Source organism: Triticum aestivum, chromosome 3D (genome assembly GCF_018294505.1).
Source record: "Triticum aestivum cultivar Chinese Spring chromosome 3D, IWGSC CS RefSeq v2.1, whole genome shotgun sequence".
Classification (NCBI taxonomy): domain Eukaryota; kingdom Viridiplantae; phylum Streptophyta; class Magnoliopsida; order Poales; family Poaceae; genus Triticum; species Triticum aestivum.
Genome location: NC_057802.1, coordinates 606,781,545 through 606,807,856, shown reverse-complemented (window position 1 = coordinate 606,807,856; position 26,312 = coordinate 606,781,545). Strand labels below are relative to the sequence as shown.

At 45.7% G+C, this 26,312-nt stretch overlaps 3 protein-coding genes and 1 long non-coding RNA gene across 6 annotated transcripts; 1 reads left to right on the top strand and 3 right to left on the bottom strand.

Moving 5' to 3' along the window:
• Window positions 1–5,252: 5,252 nt before the first annotated feature.
• Window positions 5,253–14,380, top strand: LOC123080906 (DNA-directed RNA polymerase V subunit 1). Of its 2 annotated transcripts, none has more exons than XM_044503849.1 (18): window positions 5,253–5,454; window positions 5,593–5,728; window positions 6,945–7,060; window positions 7,153–7,206; window positions 7,953–8,123; window positions 8,318–8,476; window positions 8,574–8,729; window positions 8,816–10,393; window positions 10,468–10,640; window positions 10,877–10,937; window positions 11,034–11,158; window positions 11,399–11,559; window positions 11,679–11,953; window positions 12,065–12,238; window positions 12,329–12,472; window positions 12,566–13,557; window positions 13,783–13,891; window positions 13,981–14,380. In XM_044503849.1, the coding sequence occupies exons 1-18, from the start codon at window positions 5,371–5,373 to the stop codon at window positions 14,137–14,139; spliced, it is 4,827 nt and encodes a 1,608-aa protein (XP_044359784.1). In that variant the 5' UTR covers window positions 5,253–5,370; the 3' UTR covers window positions 14,140–14,380. The 2 variants fall into 2 exon arrangements, with proteins under 2 accessions (XP_044359784.1, XP_044359785.1); XM_044503850.1 differs by lacking the exon at window positions 5,593–5,728 and adding an exon at window position 5,974 and having other exon boundaries at window positions 5,253–5,553.
• On the bottom strand, window positions 5,489–8,824 carry LOC123080909 (uncharacterized). Its single transcript, XR_006438581.1, has 7 exons — window positions 8,296–8,824; window positions 8,006–8,170; window positions 6,895–7,053; window positions 6,666–6,808; window positions 6,346–6,556; window positions 6,093–6,227; window positions 5,489–5,758 (listed from the first exon to the last, which is right to left on the bottom strand). It is a non-coding gene; the product is annotated as an uncharacterized lncRNA (long non-coding RNA).
• A 264-nt stretch (window positions 14,381–14,644) lies between the features above and the next one.
• LOC123080908 (protein MITOFERRINLIKE 1, chloroplastic) lies at window positions 14,645–16,068 on the bottom strand. The gene has a single exon (XM_044503853.1). The coding sequence runs from the start codon at window positions 15,960–15,962 to the stop codon at window positions 14,841–14,843; it is 1,122 nt and encodes a 373-aa protein (XP_044359788.1). The 5' UTR covers window positions 15,963–16,068; the 3' UTR covers window positions 14,645–14,840.
• A 906-nt stretch (window positions 16,069–16,974) lies between these two features.
• On the bottom strand, window positions 16,975–22,140 carry LOC123080907 (PH, RCC1 and FYVE domains-containing protein 1). 2 transcript variants are annotated; one of them, XM_044503852.1, is made up of 6 exons: window positions 21,791–22,140; window positions 18,926–20,950; window positions 18,693–18,839; window positions 17,953–18,364; window positions 17,829–17,842; window positions 16,975–17,481 (listed from the first exon to the last, which is right to left on the bottom strand). In XM_044503852.1, exons 2-6 carry the CDS (start codon window positions 20,846–20,848, stop codon window positions 17,428–17,430), a joined length of 2,550 nt encoding a protein of 849 aa, XP_044359787.1. In that variant the 5' UTR covers window positions 20,849–20,950; window positions 21,791–22,140; the 3' UTR covers window positions 16,975–17,427. The 2 variants fall into 2 exon arrangements, with proteins under 2 accessions (XP_044359787.1, XP_044359786.1); XM_044503851.1 differs by having other exon boundaries at window positions 17,829–18,364.
• Window positions 22,141–26,312: the final 4,172 nt, after the last annotated feature.

Here is a 26,312-nt window from a genome sequence, read left to right as displayed (position 1 = left end):
TATATACAAACGAATACTATATAATATGTGCCAAAATTTCATGATTATATGATTTTTTTACATATTATGGTAACATGCAATTTCGGTGCAAAGTTGTGCGTAAGTTTTTTTAATATTCTTCTTAAAGGAAATACATTATTGTGCGTAAGTTATAGTAGAATGCGAAAAATGCATTATTATATGATTATTCTTTGCATATTTCAAAAACTGCAATTTCAGTGTAAATTGTGTGCAAGTTTTGAAAGTTTTTTCTTTTTCACTTTGTTTCTTCTTAAAGAGTTTCATTCTTTTTTTAGAAAACTTCATTATTTTGATTTTATTTTATTTTTTTCTGAAAGGGTAATACCAATGCCACGAATTCATTCTTTCATAGAAAACTTTATTTTTTTTATTTTATTCGTTTTCACTATTATATATTTATTCTTGCATATTATAAAAAATGCAATTTCTGTGTAAGTTGTCTGCAAATTTTTTCATCATTTGTTTAAATTATTTACCATTTTATTTATTTTTTGAATTGTAATACTAATGCCAATAATTATTGCAAATTTAATTCATTTCTTCTTTAAAAAGTTCTTTTAATTTTGTATTAGTTTTAGTATTAATTATGCTCCATCTGCACAACCAAAAAAGCTAATGACGATTGTCTGTGGTGCATGTGTGTGTATGCATGTGGGCGTGTCTGCATGTTTATGTGTGTGTGTGGTGCCTACATGTACGTGCTCTTGCGTCACAGTCTAGCATAGTTTTGGCTGCCAAAGCCCATAGTTTTCATGCATGCTTTGAGATGAATATATACTCACTTCATTTTTATGCAACGTGTGTGCAGTTCATGCCGCTATTTAAAAATTGCATTACTATATGCTTGTTTTTACATATTATAAACTATTGCAATTTCTATGGCAATCATGTTCTGTCATTATTTGTTTTATGTGCTTTTACATTTTCTTTCTTCTTTTATGCAATGCAATATCATGCCACTAAGTGCAACTCTAGCAGACCTCATATTTTGCCGAACCGTAAATTGTGTTTGCAGGTCGCACGGGGGCGCTTATGCGGGCTGAAAAATGCAGCGGCAGAACAGAAACCGCAAACAAACCCGTAATATTTGAAAAAAGTTGTTTCGCGCGAGAAATTTAAGCAGCAGCTCGCCAGAGCTCGCTCGCATAGATGGTTCTTCTTCGCATAAGTTCGTACACTTCACATACATACATATTAAAGGTCAAAGATGCTAGACAGGGCCTACGCTACCGCACCACTACAACAAAATTGAGCTCACCGCAGCTCCTGCGGCAGCTGCCCACCGGCGGCGATCAGTCGGAGTCGAGGTCGATGTAGAGCTTCGCCTGCTCCGCCTTCATCACGCGCAGGTCAGCCTCCTTCGATGCGTGCGCCTGCGATGCCGTGACGCCCGTCTCGAAGAAGAGCCGCTCGTACTCAAGCTCGCGCCAGATGCGCTCTTCCATCTCCTCCTGCTCCCTCGCCGACCGCTCGAGGACGACGCGCTCGAGGAGCTCCTCCTGCCCCGGGGGGAGGTAGTCCTCGGGCCCGATGACGCCTCGGCGCGGCGGCGCATCGGGCACGGCCTCCTCCGGCTCCCTCTTCACCGGAACGAGCCGCGAGCTCGATGCGCCCGCGGATGAGCACCCCGCGGACCAGTTGCCGGATGAGCTCCCCGCAGACCAGTTACCGGAGGAGGCGTGGCGGCGACGGGCGAGCTCGAGATCGAAGTCCTCGAGCTCGCGGCGGTTGAAGGCCGGCAGCGGCCGGGCACCGCGGTTGAGCCACCGACGCGCCCCCCGCTTGCGCGCGTCGTCAGATTTGGCGCGGCGGCGGCGCTCCGCCTCATCCCCCGAGTCGTCCATGGCGGTCGAAGGCTCGCCGGCGGCGACAAATCGAGCGGCGCGGTGTGGAATTGGGGGCAAACGCGGCTGCGGGAGATAGGGTTTCGACCCGCATCTGCCCTGCAAACCCGCAGTTATACTGGTTCGGGGGTAACGTTTGTGGGCTGCGGCAAAAAATTACAGGCCGGACAAGGATGTGGGCTCTGGTCTGACCAGAAAAATGGACTAAGCCTGTGTAATTACCGAAATTATGCGGGTTCGCGCCGGATGCGGGGTCTGCTAGAGTTGTTTTAACCATGGCCAGCCGGAGCTACCTAGCTCACATAGGGACGCGGCAAGCCCGAGCTAGATAGCTCACGCGCCACGGCCAGCCAGAGCTAAGCTAGCTCACGCGCACACGCACATGCCACATCACAACACATGCTGCATGTCCAAAAGAGAGGGTGACTGATCCAAATCTAATTCAACCGACTGACAGTCAGTCCCGACGTCATCAGCGTGTGTGCATGTGTGCTTGTGGCTGTACTAAGGAGAGGTAGCAACAGCAGCACCACCATGGAGGGCGGCCACCACCATGGAGGGCATGCCGGTCGCGGGTGGCGTGCGTCGGGCTCCGAGACGCCGGGATCTGGCGCGTAGGAGGCATGCTGGGCAAGAGAGCTCCGGGCAGCGCGGATCCGGACGTGGTGGCACATGGTGACTGCGGCCGGTTCGCGACCGCGGGCGGTGCTGGTGCAGAGGGGCCTGGCCGCGGTTTGGATGCGGGGTGCAGGACCTGTTCTGGTGTCTGCAGGCCCGTCGTCGGGGGAGGCTTGATGGTGGCCCTGCACAGCGATGGCGCGCTTGCTGTGTGTGGGGTGCACGGCTCAGTGGAGGCAAAGGGTCGACTTCGGCTGCTGCGTGGGAGTGGCTGCCCTGGGTGAAAGCCTGGCCGGTGCTGACCGGCCGGCGGCGACGGCGCCTGTGGGCGTCGCCATCCTCCTTGGAGGTGTCGTCGGGAATCTCACACCCGGATCTCCCGGATCAAGTACTTCAGGTGAAAACCTAGATCCTGCCGCAGGGTCGGGCGGTGGCGTCGTCTTGAACGTCGTTCCCCTCTTTAGGGCGCCGTCTTGAAGACTTTGATCCCTGTGGTGCCTTCCTACGACTGGGCGTGCACGGTGGCTCCTGTGGCAACGATGACGGCGGTGAGCAATGTCGGAGGCGTGACCCTGGTCATGGTAGCCGACTCTTCTTCTCTGGCGTGTTCGCGGGAGTGCCTCGACTGTCTGTTGCTGTGAAGTCGAAGCCGCGGTGGGAGACCGGTGGTATACGATGACGCGTGACAGGTGGTTCGTTCGGTAATCCTCCGTGACGCCACCCCTGCTCGGTTTCCTTAGTAGTCCACTGTCGGAGTCGGAGCTGTCTTGTGCTGTCTAGTGTGGTTTGTAAGGAGTGTTGTGCTGCAGCTACTAGAGCTGCTGTTTTTCTTTTTGTCTTTTGATCTTCGGATCCTTTGGTCCTAGGACCTTCACCACCTTGTTGTTTTCCGCTGCTTCCTGCTATTATCAATGAATGCCAGCAATGCTGGATCTTTCAAAAAAAAAGGAACCCAGCTGCTTTACCACATGATCAAAGCATAAAAGCAATTTCGAATAATCCTCAGCTCAAGTGCTCCTGCCATGTATAGTAAAATAAAAATAAAAAATTGGGATTTTTTTACAACACACATTGCTTAATTTTCAACACGTGTGCTACTTTTCGTAATGAAATCACATTCGTGGAGGTATGGGCAGAAATAATAAAATCAGCACTCCAAAATTCTCTCAAAAATAGTCTTTTTGGAACATAGGTTTTGTTTTTTCCGCATTTGAGCTTGGGAGCCAAAACCCCACACCCATTTGGCTGCGTTTGACAGCTCGGTATTCTTGAAGTTTTACAAGAATACCGTGGTTTAAAAAACGCGGTTTTAAATGCTGACATGTTTGGCATCAATTAATACCTTAGTTTTATAAACCGTAATATATCAGATACTGTGGTTTTTTTGCGTTATTTGAAAAAGGAGTCATGGCCTCTTTTTTCTGTAAACTAAGAGATGCTTGTGACTTCTTCCAGCCGTCATCATCCGCCATTGTCCTGTCTTCTCTGCAACCTACCTGGGAAGAAAGTACGTGCTCTTGTACATCGACTACTCTACCATTCCTACAACTGACTTCCACTTGACAACTCCGACGTTGATCTCTTTAATCTTTTCAGTATTGTGCCAGTGCAACAAGGGGCGGCGTCTAGATTAGATTGGGGAGTAGATTGATTGATCCTGACTTCCTGAGACAGTCATACGTAGCATAGTATGGATTTTTGGAGGGGCCGAATGAGAATATTTGCTTCCATCTAAGTCCTCTGAAAAAAAATCCCTTCAACGATTTGCATTGGGCTGGGGGGAGGGGGCCATGGCCCCCTTAGCTATACACATAGCTCTGCCCTGATGATCAGCATACATGAGTAAAACACTACAACGCGGGCTGGAAACACACGCTTAGATCGATCAATCATTGGAGCAGTCATACACTGATCGATTCTATGCGGCCAGAGATACAAGAGATAATCTGGTACATGGGATGAGTAGATGCATATAAGCAAGGCTACATGCGGCGGCCGTTAGCATGCATAGGCTCAGGTCGAGTGCAACTGAATTTGGTTCTAGACTATGCAAGCAATGTAATAATCCGTCAAACCAGGGGGAAGTGAGAAAAACTGCATTTGCCAAACACCTTCATAGTTTTGCTAAAACTAAGAACAAATGTGGTTTCTAAAAACTGAAGTACACATTGCCCGCGCATTGGAATACCGAGGATTTCGGTTACTATAGTCTTGGAAAAACTTTGTTGCCAAACTAGGCCTTAAGCATATCTTAATGGAAGGAACTTGTTTTGCACATGCATGATCAAAGCACAACATGTTTTACCGTTCATCCCAAGTGCATATGCATCCGGGAGCGGAAGGAGACTATCTTATGTGAGGGTTGAGGCTTTTTATGGTCAAATCCAATTTTGCATGTACCGGCTTCCTTACCCCGCAAAAATAAAATAAAATATCAGTGTTATGAAGTTTGACTGAAGACCATACCTCTGTGGTGCACCATAAAGTTTTATAAAGTTAGATTCATCATGAAATCTATGTTCGTGTTATACTTGTTTCATGCTGTAGATGTTGATAATTTTTAATATAAATTTGGTCAACTTTTATAGATGGGTGAGAACCAGATAAACAGATGGAAGAAACTAGAAGAGAAACAGACAGCACTTTTGGGTTTCTTTTTTTGAAGGGGCACCTTTTCTTTTCTTTTCCTTTTCTTTTTTTAATTAGGAGACATACACTTAATGCGTGCTACTGCAGTTGGGTGCTGGCCAGTGAGTGAAAGATGGCTAGCTCTCAACCCAGCTCCCTCACAACCCAGCTCCCTCGCTCCCTCACTCTCACTCAACTCTCTTCCAATCGATCCATCCATCCATCCATCCATCGGTGCAGCTCGCCCAGAGCACCGGCGATGGAGGCCGGCGACGACCCTACGTTCGTCGCGGAGGGCACCGTCACCAGCATCAGCCTCGCCGTCGCCTCCAACCAGGAGATCGTAATCGCCAAGCATTTCTTCTCCTCTTTCATTCCAACCAACCAATCATGGCCTCCTCTTCATCTTCTCCTCCCCCTCCTCCTTCATAGCAAAGCAGCGGTGATTAACCAACGACATTGATGGTCGCATGCATTGCAGGTGAAGGCGCAGCCGATGAAGGAGGAGTTCCCGGTGACGCACCCGAGCCAGCTGGCCGGGAACCCGGCGCTGGGCCTGCCGCTGCAGCTCGGCCACTGCGACTCCTGCGGCGCCACCGACCTCGCCAAGTGTGAAGGTGACTCACTGGCTCCTCTCTGTTTTATACCTGCTACAAAATCAACCCGGCCAGTAGCTTCCTTGGTTAGCCCATCAATTAATCCATGCACGGGGAAAAATAATGGAAGCATCAGTAAACGTCTGCAAACATGCGGCTAAAATTTTCGACAGTTTAGCATGTGTCAAGTTAGAAACCAAATCCAAGTTTGACAAAACTAAACTAGCTGTTTACAGGAGCATAGGTAATTGAATTGGGTGTGATAGGGTAAGCTGCAGCTGTTTCACACTTCAGCATATTGCCTGAGACTTTCAAGTCAAAAGAAGATCTGCTTTTTCATAGGTTTTTATGAACAAAATAAACAGAAATCTGGGTCATGACTCACCTGATTTTCTAGGTTTCTACGAACAGTGGTGTGCCCCTTTGATTTAGCGATGAATAGTGCCACTTCACGTCTACAAACATCCAGATAAAACTTCTTGGTGGGCTAGCTAGTTGCCTAGTTCAGTGTGTGATAATCCTGCACAGGTAGTTTGGAACCGAACTTGAGATTATTTTTCAGGTTCCTGAAACTAGATAAAACCAAACTGAACGATATTCAACTAAAGTTCAGTTTATTCGAGTACAAGTATAGTTACCTAGGCAAGATCACTCTGTTGAAACACAAATAGTTTGATATGATAACAGCTGATCTGACTACTCACTTGAGTGTTATACATTGTCAGAGTATTCTTGGCAAAATCAGTTCTGCATCAGCATTTGTCTCAACTGATAGGATAGGTATCTCTTGTTCCTATGCTTTTGGCAATACTCAAAAAAGTCGGCTGAAATAACAGCATCTCATTCCACCTGCAAAATATTCAGCTAGACAGTTTACTGGAAGATAGAAAATTTAGTTGCCTCGGTTAGATCACTTTCTAGGAACATAATAAACTGTTGGATATGATAATGGTCACACCTGGCCGTTCAGTTTACTGTTGTGCACTGTCAGAGACATTGTTGGTAAAAATAAATGCCGCAGCATTTACCTCCACTGATATATAGTGTGTTCCTGAGCTGAGCTGTCAAAGAGATTGTTGTAATGACAGCGATTCTGCCCACCTGGAAATTTGGCATGCACATCCATGTTAGGTTCTGCAATCTTTGATCTAAGATTCTGAATCAGCCCATATATGTGCATACTGCACCTTCATTTATTTTTTTCTGACAAAACTCGTCTTCTCATGGCTGGCTGAAGGTCATTTCGGGTTCATCAAGCTGCCCGTGTCTGTCTACCACCCAAGCCATATCGCCGAGCTGACGAAGATACTCAACATGATCTGCTTCAGCTGCCTCCAGTTCAAGAACTGCAAGGTACATGCAGAAATTAAACCCTCCCTAGGCATATACTTTGATCAGTGATTTAGTGGCTAGAATTAACATGGAAGTTCTGTACTTTGCAACAGAAACAGAAAAGTGTGGAAAAGGAGAGCAACTTCACCTCATGTTCATACTGTCAGGTAATTAAGTGATAACTGACGAAGGAGATCAAACTTTTCAACTCTCCTTTAAGTTGCATTAATAGGGTCGGGTTGGTATGCATAACATGCACATTCATATGTAGCTCACTCTAATGTCCGAGAAAATCTCAAGGTAGCCGAATCTATTGCTAGATAGATCGTAACTGAATCGTTGACGATGAAAAAAAAACAAAAAGTTGCTGGTGCAGAGATAGCGTTAAGCAGCTAAATACAAAACAAGTGCAAGTAGTTCAGCTTAAACACTACAGCAGTCAGAGAAGATGATGAGCTGGAATTTGGAAGTGACACTAGCATAACTTGGATCTTCCCAGAAAGATGTATGATCCAATTCAAAAGCAACAGGTGCAGAGTTTAAAATGCATGCAGCAACTACAATATCAATTATCTCCAAAGGAAGCAGATGCCATGCTTTATTTAACACACATTGTGCAGTAGCCTAGACGTCTGTTATGGCTAAATTCCACCACATTACCCAACCCTCAAACAGTACAAATCTCCACTCAAATTTCAAATTTAAATTAAGACTATTAGTTAAGTTATTGGTGGCTAGTGTTAGTTTCTGGTTTTAGTTTCTGAGGAGCATGCCATATGTACAGTACAAGCACCAATTAATTATGTCTTGCCATGGTTCAAATTTTTTAATTGGAGTATTTTTTCCCTTAATCCCTCTAACTAACCAGCCACTATTATTTCCTTTTTCAAATTCTGCATTCCTCTTCTTCCAGGATCTCCCACCAATACATGTTGCAAAAGTCAAGAAATCCAATGGAGCCCTTACCTTGGAGCTGAGAGTGCCATCCAGGAAAGAACTGGAAGAGGGATTTTGGAGCTTCCTCGATCAATTTGGCTTTCACACGAAGGGCAGCTCCCACTGCCATCGTTTATTCGCAGAAGAGGTACTAGTACTAGACAGAGACTTGTTGCTCTCATAGCAAAAGCCACCCTGCAAGGGAGGAGGATGTAGAACAAAAGTCTCAGAGCTTAGTTGCTCTGCTTTGCATTAGAAATGGTTATGACAAGACAAATTAATGAATACTTCAAGATTTAATAGGTGCTAGAGATACTCACATTTTGTTCTTCTGTTTCTTAGGTTCAGAAAATAATGGAGAAGATCTCAGAAAAAACAAGAAGGCAGATTGCTGCTAAGGGATATATTCTTCAGGATGGATTTGTGATGAGCAATCTCCCTGTTCCACCAAACTGCCTCCGCGCTTACAATGTTTTAGATGAAACACTCATGTGCTCTCCGGTAAGTACCTTTTGAGACTCATCACTCATGTACTTTTGGTTGCATCAGAATTTCCTTCGTTACACCCTCACTCCTGACTTTTTTCTCCCTTCTTTAGGATGCCTCCACAAACCTGCTGAGGAAAATCGTACTCAACGTACATAGAATCAACAACTCAAGGGTTGGCCCCCCAACCTTCAAAGAACATGAGGTGGAAGCAGATGATCTTCAGGTTGCCATTGCTGACTACATCAAGCATGCAGGAACAGCAAGGGTATGTAGATAATATGTAAATGAAGTGCATACTATCTACTTGATCAAAACTGTGTGTTCATATCTGGTGTCATGTATCTTTCATAGGGTCCTCAAGATATCACCTTTAAAAGTCTGCCTGCAACAAAACAATGGCAGCAAAAGATGAAGTCACTCTGCATCAGCAAGAGCTCAAGCTTCTCATGCCGTGGTGTGATCACAGGTGACCCATACATTCCTATGAATGTGGTAGGAGTGCCTGGTGAAGTAGCAAGGCGAATGTCAGTACAAGAGCGTGTGACAGACTACAACATTGCTCAGCTGCAAGGCATGATGGATAGAGGTCTTTGCCTGACACATGAAGATGCTAATTCTATCATGCACTCCTTGGATGTGGGGAAAGCAAATAAGAAACGGACCATACTGAAGGTCGGTGAAACGGTCAACCGGAGAATTCTGGATGGAGATGCGGTATTTGTCAACAGGCCACCAAGCACCGACAAGCACTCAGTCCAAGCAATGTATGTCCGTGTACATACTGATCACACCATCAAGATCAACCCACTCATATGTGGACCACTTGGGGCAGATTTCGATGGCGACTGTGTCCACATTTTCTTCCCAAGGTCGGTGTCAGCAAGGGCTGAAGCTATAGAGCTCTTCACGGTGGAGAAGCAGCTGGTCAGCTCTCACAATGCAAAGCTGAATTTTCAGCTCAAGAATGATTGCTTACTAGCTTTAAAGAAAATGTCTGCTAGAAAGTATTCCAGAAGGGAGGCCAATGAACTTTTAAATGCAATGTTCACGGCAGGGTTGATTCCCAAGAAGCGACTATCAGGTCGACCAGAGTGGAGTTTCGCTCAGATTCTAGAGACGGTACTACCACAGGAAAACAAAATATTAATCAGAGACTTGGTTGCTGGCACTATTACCATCTCATCAGTTCTGTCCACGAAGAATCCAAGGGAGGCCATAGAATTTCTGAATCTTCTGCAGCCCCTACTAATGGAATCATTATTTACCGATGGTTTCAGCGTAAGCCTGAGAGACTTCAATGTCCAGAATCCAATACCACAGACAATTCAGCATCAGACACTTGATCTTGACAAGTTACGGAAACCAATTGTGGACTTCATTACTTCTTCTGACATTCGCTTCTTGGTTGACCAAAAGAGAGATTCAGCCATGACCAAAGTAGTGGAGCAGATTGGTTTCTTGGGACATCAGCTGCAGCGCAACGGAAGATTATATTCTGGCAGCTTGGTAGAGGATTGCGTATCCAAGTCACTAAGCAAGTGTGGCAGCAGCACCAATGGTTGCCATCCTTTGGAGGCACATGGTTTTGTCAGGAACTCACTTTGCAATGGACTGAACCCATATGAGGACCTACTCCATTCAATATCTGCAAGGGAGAAGACAATACGCGCATCTAAAGGACTTGTGGAGCCGGGCGTTCTCTTCAAGAATATGATGGCAATGCTCCGGGATGTTGTAGCATGCTATGATGGAACCATAAGAAACTCATGTGGAAATTCAGTTGTCAAGTTTGACTCGAGAAACTCATCGAGTTCTGTGACACCAGGAGATCCCGTTGGTATCTTGGCAGCCACTGCAGTTACAAATGCTGCATACAAGGCAGTGTTAGACCCAAATCAGAATAACATGGCCTCATGGGACTCGATGAAGGTGAGAGGCGCATTTGTTCAGTTCCATCTAAGACTTAGTTCATATGTTCTGACTTCTGGTTGTTGCATTTACAGGAAGTACTACTTACACGAGCTAGCTCTAGGAATGAAAATGACCAAAAAATAATTTTGTATCTAAATAAATGCTCTTGTGGGGATAATTTCTGCATGGAAAGAGCATCACTCGCAGTTCAAGCCTGCTTAAAGAGGACCAAAGTAGAAGACTGTGCTACTGAGTTCTCAATCCAGTATGTACCGTTCATACTTCCATAATTATTTATCATACTACAATGTTCCTTCTGCCCCAAGTTACATACTATTTTTCCAAACTATGCACTTTAGTATTAGTTTCACATGAGTGAATCATCAAACATGAACAAGACTAGCAATTTGTTGTTGCTTGACATCGTATTGAACTTGGAATCTTAGATCAGTCCAGTTCAGCGTATACTCTGCTAGGCTCACGATCATTGTCTTGTTTCAGTTATCAACAACAAAATATTCAAGCAACACATTGTCTTGTTGGCCACATTCACCTTGACAAGGTATTTTTCCTTTTCTCCTACTTTTCAAATAGTATAATTGTTTTTCAGCATATCATCAAGACTATATGTTGAAGAAATCATTTTGTGCCCTCACAGAAGCAACTGGATGAAATGAACATAAGTATGCAAGGTATTCTTCAGAAATGCCAGAAAGAAATATATAGATGCGGAAAGAAGAAGGGGCAGGTGAATCAACTTATGAAGAGAGTTGTGATCTCAAGGTGCTACGACCTTTTATGGTTTTAACCTTGAAATAGCACATGAGGCTTCTTCTGAAAGAATATTCCAATGGTTGGATTTAATTTTTAGATCCGCTAAGATTTGAGTTGTTTATTTGGTAACTTAAGTTGAATAATGTCCTTCATTGGGATTTAGGCATGCTACATTGAGAAAATCAAGCATGAGCTTTAAATGGTCTATTCTCTAATTTCTGAACATAATCTGACATTTCTTCTTTGCAGCGAATATATGTGCTACCAGGATGCAGATGACGAAGAACAGGTCTCCTGTTTGCAGTTTTTCCTAACTAAAAGTGTCACCACACAATCTGAATCTTCTGCGCGAGTTGTCCAGTTGATGGCCAATACCATTTCTCCTATACTCCTGGACACAATCATAAAAGGTAAACCAAAAGTTCAGTCATACTAGGTATCATGCATATAGAAAATCCAGATGAATATGTTGATAGTGCTTATGCAATTCTGCTTACTAAACAGATGTTCTCTTGCATTTTTCTCCCAGGTGATCCACGAGTTCAGGAGGTGAACATAATATGGGCTGAACCACAAGACACGTGTTGGGTCCAGAACTCCGGTACAGAACAGAAGGGCGAACTGGCGTTGGTAATCACAATGGATAAAGACTCAACTGGGGAGAGTGGTGATGTCTGGGGAACAGCAATGGATGCATGCATCCCTGTGATGGATCTGATCGACACTACCAGGTCTGTGCCCTACAGCATCCAACGAGTTCGGGAAGGGTTTGGAATTTCCTCTGCCTTTGGTCGAGTCACACAGGTCCAGCTAGTTCTTGCCTTTTTACCTTTATTATGATGAATTTAGTAGCTTCTATTAAAGCATTACTCATGTTCTACTTTCTTCTTTTTATGCTTTCGACCATCCTTCCAGCACCTTTCCAAGGCAGTTGGAATGGTTACAAAATCAGTTCTCGAAGAACACCTGACAACTGTTGCAAGCAGCATAACCTGCACAGGTAACTTGCATGGCTTCAACAGCTATGGTTACAAGGCCACATTCAAGGCCCTCAAGATTCAGGCACCCTTCATGAAGGCTACACGCGCTGTAAGTTCTCCATTTCATTTTGTTTTGAACCCCCCATTTTGTTGAGCAGGTGTTGACATTGATTAAAACACCGAGAAAAACATGTTGCAGAGGCCATTGCAATGCTTCGAGGAGGGTGCAGAGAAGGTCTATTCTGATCAGTTGGATAGCGTTGTGTCTACCTGTTCTTGGGGCAATCCTGCACCAATTGGGACTGGTTCAGCCTTCAAAATCCACTGGAATGATGGGAACACGGTACAACGAACATTTCACCTGCCTATGTTCTCTCATGTGTGCAGCATGCAATTATTTTCTCCCTTCTCCTCTGAACCTCTTGGTCTTTTACAGTCAGCAAGCAATGAGAACCTTGGAGGGTATGGTTTATATGAATTCCTCACAGAGGTAGAAACAACAAGAGCCACTGAAGATAATATGATTGTTCCATACGGTTCCTGCTTGTATGATGTTGACAACCTTCAAGAAGATGAAATCGAAGAGGATGAAGTCTTATGTTTGGGAGGAAACAGTCCAATCTCTTGGACAGACAGGCCAAAATCAAATCTCCTACTGCATGATCTTCAAGGTTGGAGGGCTGAACAAGGGCACCAAAAAGTGCCAGTTGCAAACTGGCAACATGGTAAACATGTCACCACAAAGTCAAGTGGCACTAGTGGATGGAACCAGAGCAGTTCTACCACAAAAGTTTATCAGAGAAGGCAGCGTAATAGTAATTGGGGCTCAGATGCAACACAGCAAGATGGTAACCCGTGTTGGAACAAAGCATATGTGGCAGGCCCAAGCAACTTTGCCATAACAGGGCCATCAAGTGGTACTAGTGGATGGAACCAGAGCAGTTCTACCACGAAAGTTTATCAGAGAAGACAACTTGATAGTAATTGGAGCTCAGATGCAACACAACAAGATGGTAACGCAAGTTGGAAGAAAGCAAATGTGGCAGGCCAGGGCAACTTTGCCATTACAGGGCCATCTAGCTCTGGCGGATGGAGTAGAAAGACCAATAATCTTGGTAGGGGTCGACGTGGTGGTAGAGGTGCAATCTGGAAATCAGAGGGATCACACCGTGGAGGTAACAGTAGGTGGAAAGCCCAAAGAGCCAATACCACAAGCGCCCCGAACTTCCACAATTCAGGACCATCCAACTATGGAGGACGGAACATCAAGACTGGCAGAGGACCAGCATGGAGATCAAATGGACCAAACCGGGGAGGTAGCAATAGTGAACAAAGAGGGAGTTCAAATTTTACACTAGCGGAACAGCAGATACATGCACAAGTTGATCCAATCATGAAAGAAGTAAAGAGGATCATCCGTGAATCAAGGTATAATATCTAGCCCATTGCAACTCTAAAAAGACACAAAGTACTGAAAAGTAGCTACACTTCTTCAAGTAAATGATGATATGACTGTTTGATTTAAGTTTGAACATCACAAAGTCCAAGTAACTGCAATGATTGAAAAGTGCACCTTCTCTTGTAGACCCCAAGTGGCTTCTTCTCTATGTTCGTAATCCTTACTCGCAGTCCATCTATTCCCGTATTTTGCAGGGATGGCATCAAGCTTTCTGGAGATGATGAAAGGTTCATTGTTGAAAATATTCTCATGTACCACCCAGAGAAGGAAAAGAAGATGGCAGGGAATAACAATTACATAATGGTAAGCAGCATACCTTTCAGTCTTCCGATGCATCACAAGAACCAAAACCCGAAATGGAAACTTGATGAAATTTCTTCCCCTGCTTGCAGGTTGCTAAGCATCAAAAGTTCCATAGCTCCAGGTGCTTGTACGTCGCATCCTCAGATGGCCCTCCTACAGATTTCTCCTACAAGAAGTGCCTAGAGAACATGATCAGGATTCACTACCCACATGAAGCAAGTTCATTCTGCAGAAAGTACTTCCAGTGATGAACCATAGCATGTCCATTCGCGTCGAACTGTGTGTGCTTGCAGTAGTGCTATGTCTAACCCCCTGAAATGACCTCATCTGGCATACACGATTTATGTGGACTCTGATGTCCATAAACTTGTATAATTCGGTGTGCTTGAAATTATTCTACGACTGTGATGCTATTTCTGAACATTAGGAAACAAAACCTGGCATACATGAATTTCTGTGGTCTCAGTGTCCACAAACTTATATATGTTATGCTTGAGAACATTTTATAACTGTGATATTTTTTCTGAGCAGTAGCACTAGTCAAAAACACCATGAATGCTTTGAGTTAGTGGCGAACACCAAAAGTTAAGGTTTGTGAGCTTTCATTGTAATCACACACACGCTTCACATACACGTAACAGAGAGAGAGAGAGAGAGAGAGACAGACAGACAGACAGAGATGGAACGTTACTGAAAACACCGACCTGAAAATGTATGTTGCAAATAAGTAACCACTAATCAAAACAAATGAGAGATTCACAACTGTTTCATATTATTACTTGTTGTATCCTTGAAACAACTCTATAACTGAATTTAAATGACACTAAAGCAAATACATCTGGCTGGTACATCATCTGCATAATATCATAGCTAGGTAGCTACAAGAAAAGTGCACACTACCCAGAACAAGCGATTACCTTCCTGAAAGAAGGAAAGGAATCATACACACTCAGGCAGCGGCAACTCCGGTCTTGGTCTCGGCAGCGGCCTTCCTCTCGCACGATTCAAGGTATGACTTGAGGATCATGAGCCTGGCCGTCTCGAAGGCGCAGTAGCCAATCGCAGCGAAGCAGGCGCTGTGCAGGACCCTCGGTCCGATCCCCCGGGACAGGCCCATCAGGCCTTCCTCCGCGATGACCTCCTGCATGGTGCCCACCACGGTGCGGCTCCCCTGGGCGGCGCCCACCCTGGTCATCAGCCGCGTCTTGACGACGTCGAGCGGGGTGGTGAGCCCCGCGGATATCGCGCCGGCGAGCGCGCCGCAGAGCACGCTCTCCCCCGGCGTCAGGTTGGCGGCGCTGCTCTTGCTGAGGGCGAAGGCCTTGAGGTACTCGAAGGAGGAGTAGCTGAGCACCCCGGCGGGGAGGTTGCGGAGCAGGGTGGCGGCGTACCCCGCGTAGAGGCCGAAGAAGCCGTCGTTCTGGAGGATCTGGAGCAGCACCTGCCAGGAGCGGCCCGTGGCGGCGCCCGACTGGAGGCGCTGCGTGATGAGCTCCTTGGGCACCATGATGGCGGAGGAGGAGATGTTGCCGCTGGCGCCGGCGAGCGGGGGCACGAGGAAGGGCGGCAGGTGCGGGCGCAGCAGCGACTTGGCGAGCTCGCAGGTGCCGAAGTAGATGGCGGAGGAGGTGGCGGAGCCGAGGATGACGGCGGAGAGGCCGCGGTAGAGGCCGAGCGGCCCGTCGGCGCGCAGGATGTCGGCGAACACCTGCCAGGAGCCCCGCGAGGCGGCGCCGGCCTGCAGACGGGTCTTGACGGCGTCGAGCGGCAGCAGCGCCGCGTAGGTGAAGGCCCCCGCCGCCGCCCCCGCGCACGCCCCGATGGCCGCCCGCTCCAGCGGCGTCGGCGCCTGCGGCTGGGACGGCGCCGGAGCGGAGGGGGCGGGGGCGGGGATGGAGAGCGTGGAGGAGGAGAAGACCGGGGCGCGGCCGTGGGGGGAGGCGGCGGCGGGCGAGTGGTGGAGGAGGAGCGAGGTGAGGTCGGAGAAGAGCGAGGGGAAGTCCTGCGAGCGGCCGCCAGCGCCCGGGAGCGCGAGGGACAGCGGCTCCCGCGGGTGCCTCGACGGCGGCATCTCGCCGGTGGCGGCGCCGGCGCCGCCGCGGGGGATTCGGTGGATCTGGAGCGGGGAGGAGTGAGATTCGGGAGGATAATGCTGCGCGTGGTATCTTGAGTATTAACCAGATGCCTTTTATTTAAGGTAATTTGATAAATGCCACTCGAATTCTGATGATTTCAAGAAATTTCATTGCGATTTCCAAATTTTGAAAAATGTAATTTTCAGTGGCATTTTTCAAAGACTATAGTGCCGTTTTTCAAAGTTTACAAAAATTGCAGTGCCGTTTTTCAAAGTTTGAAAATTGCAGCGGCGTTTCTCGAAATTGTCAGAATTTGAATGCCATTTATCCAATTAACCCTTTACTTATTTCGGGAATTTGAAGTTCAAATCTAAACCCTCCATTTGAAAAATGACGTGCTTGCGTCCGGATTCAAATTGTCTGTTTGAAAATTCGGCAGTACCCTTTCACATTATTGTTTGTTTGTGAACACAGTCGTCAAACGTTGACAATGACGGAAATCAGACAGATATATGTGTTTCAACGGAAATCGGACAAATATCTGCGACAATTACAATTAACCATTCAGAATGCAAAAATTTATTCATGATAGTGATACCATGATATCAACTCCTAATAATGGTCGAGTAACCCGCGGATAATTATGAAGTTATTTTTACTCCTCTATCGCCGTAAAATTTGGAAGTCAAATCTCTGTATAAGCAAAATAAAGCGTTAACGAAAGATGCCAAATTAAAAAAAAAACAGGATGCATTATTCGCTGAAAGGTTGTCTCTTCTATTTATCTTCGTATAAGCATTTTGTTCTTTATTAAATCCACAGATGATCCCCCATTGCCTGATAACCAATCCTTTGCACGTGGATTCATGGCCATCTAAGCCATCTTATATTTAGAAACAGAGGTAGCAGATACTCCTCTGTTCGAAAAAGCTTATCCCTTAAATGGATACTCCTCCTTTTTGCACCACAATATGCATCAACATGGAATCACAATTGCATCAGACAATATTGCACCACAACACAATCATCATCATCATCATCATGTATATTAGCTCTGCTCGACGCCACGTCAGCGCGCACAAACAGACGGATGCAACGGAGAAACTCCCGCAGACGATGACCGAAGAATTTCTGCGGATTTTACAACACGAATTGGCTACAGAATTGGGGAAAGAGGAGTGATTCCAGGCTCTGATGAACACATCCTCTTTCCCACACTAATAATTGTCACCTCTATATTTACATTACATCAGGGCAGCACTACAAAGCCCCTGTATGCCTCTGCCTGCCTGCCTCGACGGAAACAAGACAACGATTCATCGGCAATACCTGGAAGCTCATGTGATCTCCGATGGATGCCGGGGCAGAGCAGGTCGGTCCTCAGGTCACCGGGCTGACCGGGTCGACGCGGCCGACGACACTCGCTCGGAGCTCCTCACGCCGTACCGCTCGTAGACCTTGTCATGGTTCTCGTTCCACCAGCTCTCCGCTTGATGCTCGCCGAACCGTCTTCGGCTGGATATTAGGAATTCAAGAAAAGGAGGTGAGGAACAGCCAAAATTAAGGAAACGTGGGCATAAAAAATCAAGTAACATCTTGTGGTTCTCAATGAGATCCTGCCACGAGCTTTGTGCTATTAGCAGAGTAGGTTGGCAGCAACTGCGGTGCTGATTAACCGGCCGAGTTAGTTGTGTAACACAAAACACTCGACACATGTGGTGATTAGACAGCTGAATCAGGAACAAACAAACAGCCTTCTATTCTCAGAGTGAATTGTTATAGCCTACCATGTCATACTATTTATTAATGAATGAAACAAGACAGGGCATGACAGTATTTACGAGAGAAAAATATCAAATTACCTGAAGCGTACCCTCTTCAGATCCCGAGTCCCGTCAAGAAGCGTCGTCAGTGTTATGTATACACCTTGTTCATACTGTTCAATCCATTCGGCCTTAACTTCGGTACTGGACAGTGACAACGTACCTCGAGATCTGTAACCATCCTCGCCGTTTTGGAGGGACATAGTATCCATGCTAGCACTATCAGCCGCTCTGCGGCTCGAGGCGAACAAGTCATCACTACTGCTGTGTGCTCTTCGATTCGAAAGTGCACCGTCATGGGGGCTTGAAACCCTGTGTCTGTGAGCACTCACTTCATTGTTTTCATTAACACCCGGCGATCTCTGCTGACCTGAGATTCCATTTGGGTGCAAGGATCGTCCCGTGTGCAGGCTAGGCATGTTTAATGCATTGATAGACTCATTCCGTGACTGGTGAACTGAATCCAAATCCATGCTAGAGTAAATGGAAGCATGAGACTCGATTCCGTTTGGAAACTGTGACTGCTTTGCATCGTTGCCATCATCTGGAGGCAGTCTTTCAGCCATGTCCTTGAGCTACAAAAGCCATGGAAAAAGGCAGATTCAATAATAAGTAGAGAACAGATTTCAGTAACAGAGCCAATGGAAGTAGTACTAACTATACAAAAGTTTATATTGTATCACTAGTTTTTAAGATTAAATGGTATAATCTGGCAACACTAAAACAATTGTTCTTGTTAAAAATATGTCTTCTCTTTCAATGTCGAACCTCCACCACAGCACCATTAACATGTTTATCTCTTGTCAACCTTAACAACCGAAAAATTTATAAACATGGAATACTGCAGTTACATAACAGTTAAGTACTGAATCATGTGTTTTTAAGGAGCTCAGGCAATATTACCTGTGCTGTTAGGGCTTTTATGACTTCCTTTGCAGCTTTGGACTTCGCAGACTCCTCTGCAACCAGCGTCATGGCCTCTTGTACTTTCTTGGCAGACTTCTGTAGCTCAAGTTCTTGAACCTCACACCGGTGCCTCAGACTATCGACCTAACAAGACGCATAAATTAGGTTTCTGTTAACTAACACACCAAAAAACCAAGCCTACATACTGACATATGAATAAAATGAGATACCTGTCCGCGTAGTCTTTCAACTTCCTGATTTAACATCTCATTCTTTTTCGTAAGATTATCAGTAGCACTTTTCGCAATAGAAAGGCCATGAGTTGTCGGAACTGGTGTGGTAGAACGTGGTGGACTAGGCTTACGAGAGAAAGGGGAGACAGCCCTGGAAGTATTTACCGATCGAACTGCTGGTGTGCGAGTTGGTCTTGGAACTGGTCTGCTCAGATCAGGCCCACCAGATAAAGCAATATCCCTCAACTGAAGAAGTGAACTCATTTGAGGAGACCGAAGAAATGAAAGAGCGTCTGTTTTCTTCCCTTGTTTTGCTGCCTTGCTATCCAAACTTCTAATCATATCCAAATTACTAGGGATAATTGCTTTAGCTAATTTAGTACTATCAGAATTGCTTTCACCTGAGTAGCGAGGCACGGTATCTTTCCTCTTATTGATTGCACTGGAGTCAATGGCATTGTTCAGTTTCAGAAAACAAGAATCACAAACACGGTAAGGCTTTCCAGGATTGGGAGCCAACGCTGCCCTCAACACCTTTCGCGAAGTGCACGCATTGCAATGGACATGTCCGCAATTATGGCAATTATGCCTCTTCCGGGTAAACCCAAATGGTTGCCTACATGAGGTGCATTGTGACTGCTCCGCTCCTGGCATCAACTTATGTTGGCATATGGCCGCTGTGAAGTTCGCACCACAGGAAATGTGCCGAACACCTCTGTCTCGTAAGGCTTCAACCAGCGTAGGTATTTTCCTGTCGTCTATATCTCCATGGCCCAACCTTCCATTGGCTCCTTTTCCCCATGTAAACACCTCACTCTTAACTGTTAAAACTGCAACATGGTAGGAACCACAAGCAACTTGAACAACCTGTTCACCCATAATCTCTTCGACTAAACATGGGAGCTTACCATCTGAGCGATGATTTCCAAGCTGGCCATAAACAGTATTACCCATGCTCCAAACCTGTCCAGATGTTGTCAGACCCACAGTAAGGCCATGACCGCATGCTATCCTGTGAAAATCGTAATCAATGAGTGAAGCCACACATGTCGGCTTAACTCTTGGTTCCTTGTCACCATGACCAAGTCGATGTTTGTCACCATCTCCCCATGTGAAGAGCTTTCCAGAAGATAAACTTGAACTCGACTGGGTCACTATAACTTCTACAACAGCTGCAGTGTGCCATACACCACAGGCGACAGCAATTGTTCTCAGCCCCGATAAAGACTCGACCTCCCTCGGACATGAAATACTTTCTCGGTTTCCATGGCCTAAAACTCCAAAAGTACCATCACCAAAGGTAAATAACTGACCGATTGTTGTGATCAAGGCTGTATGCCAGGTTCCACAAGAAACATAAGCAACTTGCAGACCGTCCAGTGCTCCTGAAATCCTTTTAGGAATCCAGTGGCTTATGTCAGTACCATGGCCCAAAAGCCCAATATTGTGCGTTCCATCTCCCCAGGTATACAGTTCCCCAGCTGTTGTCACAGCACAGGTATGGAACTCCCCACAAGCAACGAAATCCACGTTGGAAACCGCTAATGAATTGACTAAGTTTGGGCGAGCATAATCTTCTCGTGATCCATGGCCAAGGCGTCCTCCAGACTCTTCACCCCATGTGAATACTTCCCCGTTCTTCGTGACCAAAGCAGCATGCTTGACCCCGCAATCTACATGATACACATCAAGAACTAAATGGGACTCCAAGGGCTTCGGTAGCAGGACATCCTGCCTCACAGCCGACCTGATTACCGCATCAGAGCCAGCTCTTGCAGTGCTTTCACAGATAACTTCACCCCACACATACACGTCGCCTGAAGATTCGTAGTCATCTTGTGCGGAACCGTGGCTCGATGTGCTGGGGGCACTTGAGGTGCTTACTCTGATGACATCTGAAGCAGCCACCTTGGTGGGCATTTGTCACATCCGAAATCCGGTCCCAAATGAAGTCTGGTTCTAAGGACAGTACCGACAAATGCAGACTCCTGATAAGATAAGATTGGCCAAACGTTGAACGACCTGCACGCACATTTTAACAGAAGTGAGGTGACAAAAATCTCATTGTATAGGATCAAATATACAATGAAGTAAACACGAACAGAATTATAGGAAGAAAGAGTAGCCAAAAATTCGGATGCTACGGCGACAATGGGCAGGGTCATGGGGAGCAAAACAAACGGCACCAAACAACGGCAGGTTTATTGTGAAGGTGATGCAGGTTACAGGTACAGAGTTATCCCACCATGAGAGCAGGACCTAGGTTTGCAGTGCCAGGTATAGCCCGCAAACCAAGAATCGTAATGTCGTGCGTCACATCTAGTTGCTTGTGATCTAACATGTGCAGCCCTATGAATATGAAGCCATGCAATCGGCTGGTTCAGGTTCTTGCTTCCTGCTAAAAGTGTAGAAATGTACACTCATAAGCTGATAGGATGAGTCGAAATGCATGGAGTGGCATAGTCGCATCACAGATTCACAACTCAACCCCGTCCACCCTACAGAAATCCACTAGCCTCTACCCAAACTGAATCAACAGGGCATGAGCAATACGCATAAATCAAGCTCCCCTGAGAGCCGCCATGACCGGCCTGCCTGCATCTCCAATTTTCAGCGAGGGGCACACCGCGTTCCCGTCAAGAACTAGTCAATCCCCACCAACCCAACCAGCGCCGCCGCAACTACTCCCCCGCCGCGTTCCGCGGAGGAAACCACCGGCTTCCGTCCATCCCACGGCGCGAGAAACCGCCGCAGGAGGAGCCCCCCCCCCCCCCCCCCCCCCCCTGCTCCAGGCAAGCCATTTCGGCGCCCGACACGGCCCCCCGGGCACGCCAGAGAGAAAGCTGAGATTTTTCGCCGTACCTGACGGGGCGCGGGAACCGGGACCGCCGCGGAACCCTAGAGACCTCGCTCCTCCTCCTCCTCTTCCGAGATCCGGGCGAACTGGGGGCGAGGACGGCGCGGCCGGGTCGCGGACGGCGGGGGCAGGACGGGCGGGCGTCCGGGCACCGGGGGCCCCGGCCTTGCTTCTCGAGGAGGGGCAGGCGGCGGTGGACCGGCGGGCGGCGGCCGGAGGAAGGGGAGGGGGAGGAGGGGAGACCGGAGGCGGCTGCGCGGCGGCGGCTTCTCTCTCTCGCTGGTCTTGCACGCACGCGAGGAACGGGGCCGCTTTGCTTCTGGCGTTGCCTTGCTCTGCTTGCCTTTTTTTTCGTTTCCTTCCCCTTTTTCTCTCCATTTTGTTAATGCACCGTTACTTGACTTGGACAAACATAGAAGCGAGTTGAAGACACGCCGCCGTCATCGCCCCTCCCTCCTTCGCATAATCGCCGTTACATAACCTATAAGCTAAAAAAAATACACCGGCGCTTTAGTGAGATTGCGTAATTATTCCGGAAAAAAACATGGGTGACAGTTAGAATTATGCTCAGGAGTGCACAAGGTGATCACGGTTTTGACAAAATCTGAACTATCAAGAACTGGCAGAGTCGATATTCTTTAGGCCTTTATTTAAACATCGATGACGCCGACGGCGGCGGTGATGGAAACTGGTTCGAAGAAGAAAAAGACATGAAGTACCGACCAAACTTAAAGAAAAGTCATATCTTTCTGAGAAAAGAAACAATGTCTTTTCTTTACCAAGTGGCGATTTTTGGACCTCATCCTCGAGTATCCAACAACTGATGTACCTTTCATTGCGGGCCTCGACGCCTAACGTTTGTTGGTATGTCATGATGTATGCCTACAATTATTGAAATTCTAGATGAGCATCTTTGTGTAGTCCCATATTGATAGCTTGCAACGAAAATAATTTTCGGGCAACATGGTCTAAACCAAGGTTCTACAAAATCAATTTGAAGTAATTTAGGACAAGCATATCACTTTAGACGACTGACATGTGGTTGATTGGTCAGGACAATGATTGTATCATAAGCTGCAAGGGGCCATACCTCGGGCTTTGACGTACCTGTGTCTCGTTAAGGCCGGTTTCTTCTTTTTTTTCAACGGGAAAATGACAATCATGTCGGTCGCTCTATACATTTGATGATTTCATCCATCTTAAGACTCTGCAACATCTATCTTGGGCACACCCGGCATGAGCATCACGTCATGGTGGTGTATGTCTATATCGTATTCCTTTCTTGCCAAGCTATAGTGCACCTTAGTAAAACTCGTGCTGAAAAGGATACACTGACAGTTTTGAATTAACCGTGACGGGTAAAATGCACCACCTCCGGTTCGAATTATAAGATGTTCCAACTTTTTCCTGAACCGAATTTATATAGACATGTTTTAGTGTGTTTGTCCACTCATTTCAGTCTGTGTGTAATATATAATGAAATATTGAAAACTTATTATAATTGAAACAGAGGTGATAGTATGTAATGTCAAGTGACTTGTTCCCTGCAAAAAAAAACACGTGACTTGTTCACTGGCTGGAGATTTGTCGTCTCCGACCGAGCCAAACCCCCGAAGAAGAAAACGTGGTGAAATGATTGCCGTTACATCTACAATAATCCCCTTTTCTGTAAAATTTTGGTCAAATTTCCAAGCTTTCGATTGATATTCGATCCCGGATCCCTTTCATAACACAACCTCTAAGCTAAAAAAATACGCCGGCGCTTCAGTGAGATTGCGTAATTATTCCGGAAAAACCATGAGTCATAGTTAGAATTAAGCTTAGGAGTGCACAAGGTGACCACGGTTTTGACAAAACCTGAACAATCAAGAACTAGCAGAGTCGATATTCTTTAGGCCTTTATTTAAACATCGGCGACGGTGATGGAAACTGGTTCGAAGAAGAAAAAGACATGAAGTGCCGACCAAACTTAAAGAAAAGTCATATCTTTCTAAGAAAAGAAACAACGTCTTTTCTTTACCAAGTGGCGATTTTTGGACCTCATCCTCGAGTATCCAACAACTGATGTACCTTTCATTGCGGGCCTCGACGCCTAACGTTTGTTGGTATGTCATGATGTATGCCTACAATTATTGAAATTCTAGATGAGCATCTTTGTGTAGTCCCATATTGATAGCTTGCAACGAAAATAATTTTCGGGCAACATGGTCTAAACCAAGGTTCTACAAAATCAATTTGAAGTAATTTAGGACAAGCATATCACTTTAGACGACTGACATGTGGTTGATTGGTCAGGACAATGATTGTATCATAAGCTGCAAGGGGCCATACCTCGGGCTTTGACGTACCTGTGTCTCGTTAAGGCCGGTTTCTTCTTTTTTTTCAACGGGAAAATGACAATCATGTCGGTCGCTCTATACATTTGATGATTTCATCCATCTTAAGACTCTGCAACATCTATCTTGGGCACACCCGGCATGAGCATCACGTCATGGTGGTGTATGTCTATATCGTATTCCTTTCTTGCCAAGCTATAGTGCACCTTAGTAAAACTCGTGCTGAAAAGGATACACTGACAGTTTTGAATTAACCGTGACGGGTAAAATGCACCACCTCCGGTTCGAATTATAAGATGTTCCAACTTTTTCCTGAACCGAATTTATATAGACATGTTTTAGTGTGTTTGTCCACTCATTTCAGTCTGTGTGTAATATATAATGAAATATTGAAAACTTATTATAATTGAAACAGAGGTGATAGTATGTAATGTCAAGTGACTTGTTCCCTGCAAAAAAAAACACGTGACTTGTTCACTGGCTGGAGATTTGTCGTCTCCGACCGAGCCAAACCCCCGAAGAAGAAAACGTGGTGAAATGATTGCCGTTACATCTACAATAATCCCCTTTTCTGTAAAATTTTGGTCAAATTTCCAAGCTTTCGATTGATATTCGATCCCGGATCCCTTTCATAACACAACCTCTAAGCTAAAAAAATACGCCGGCGCTTCAGTGAGATTGCGTAATTATTCCGGAAAAACCATGAGTCATAGTTAGAATTAAGCTTAGGAGTGCACAAGGTGACCACGGTTTTGACAAAACCTGAACAATCAAGAACTAGCAGAGTCGATATTCTTTAGGCCTTTATTTAAACATCGGCGACGGTGATGGAAACTGGTTCGAAGAAGAAAAAGACATGAAGTGCCGACCAAACTTAAAGAAAAGTCATATCTTTCTAAGAAAAGAAACAACGTCTTTTCTTTACCAAGTGGCGATTTTTGGACCTCATCCTCGAGTATCCAACAACTGATGTACCTTTCATTGCGGGCCTCGACGCCTAACGTTTGTTGGTATGTCATGATGTATGCCTACAATTATTGAAATTCTAGATGAGCATCTTTGTGTAGTCCCATATTGATAGCTTGCAACGAAAATAATTTTCGGGCAACATGGTCTAAACCAAGGTTCTACAAAATCAATTTGAAGTAATTTAGGACAAGCATATCACTTTAGACGACTGACATGTGGTTGATTGGTCAGGACAATGATTGTATCATAAGCTGCAAGGGGCCATACCTCGGGCTTTGACGTACCTGTGTCTCGTTAAGGCCGGTTTCTTCTTTTTTTTCAACGGGAAAATGACAATCATGTCGGTCGCTCTATACATTTGATGATTTCATCCATCTTAAGACTCTGCAACATCTATCTTGGGCACACCCGGCATGAGCATCACGTCATGGTGGTGTATGTCTATATCGTATTCCTTTCTTGCCAAGCTATAGTGCACCTTAGTAAAACTCGTGCTGAAAAGGATACACTGACAGTTTTGAATTAACCGTGACGGGTAAAATGCACCACCTCCGGTTCGAATTATAAGATGTTCCAACTTTTTCCTGAACCGAATTTATATAGACATGTTTTAGTGTGTTTGTCCACTCATTTCAGTCTGTGTGTAATATATAATGAAATATTGAAAACTTATTATAATTGAAACAGAGGTGATAGTATGTAATGTCAAGTGACTTGTTCCCTGCAAAAAAAAACACGTGACTTGTTCACTGGCTGGAGATTTGTCGTCTCCGACCGAGCCAAACCCCCGAAGAAGAAAACGTGGTGAAATGATTGCCGTTACATCTACAATAATCCCCTTTTCTGTAAAATTTTGGTCAAATTTCCAAGCTTTCGATTGATATTCGATCCCGGATCCCTTTCATAACACAACCTCTAAGCTAAAAAAATACGCCGGCGCTTCAGTGAGATTGCGTAATTATTCCGGAAAAACCATGAGTCATAGTTAGAATTAAGCTTAGGAGTGCACAAGGTGACCACGGTTTTGACAAAACCTGAACAATCAAGAACTAGCAGAGTCGATATTCTTTAGGCCTTTATTTAAACATCGGCGACGGTGATGGAAACTGGTTCGAAGAAGAAAAAGACATGAAGTGCCGACCAAACTTAAAGAAAAGTCATATCTTTCTAAGAAAAGAAACAACGTCTTTTCTTTACCAAGTGGCGATTTTTGGACCTCATC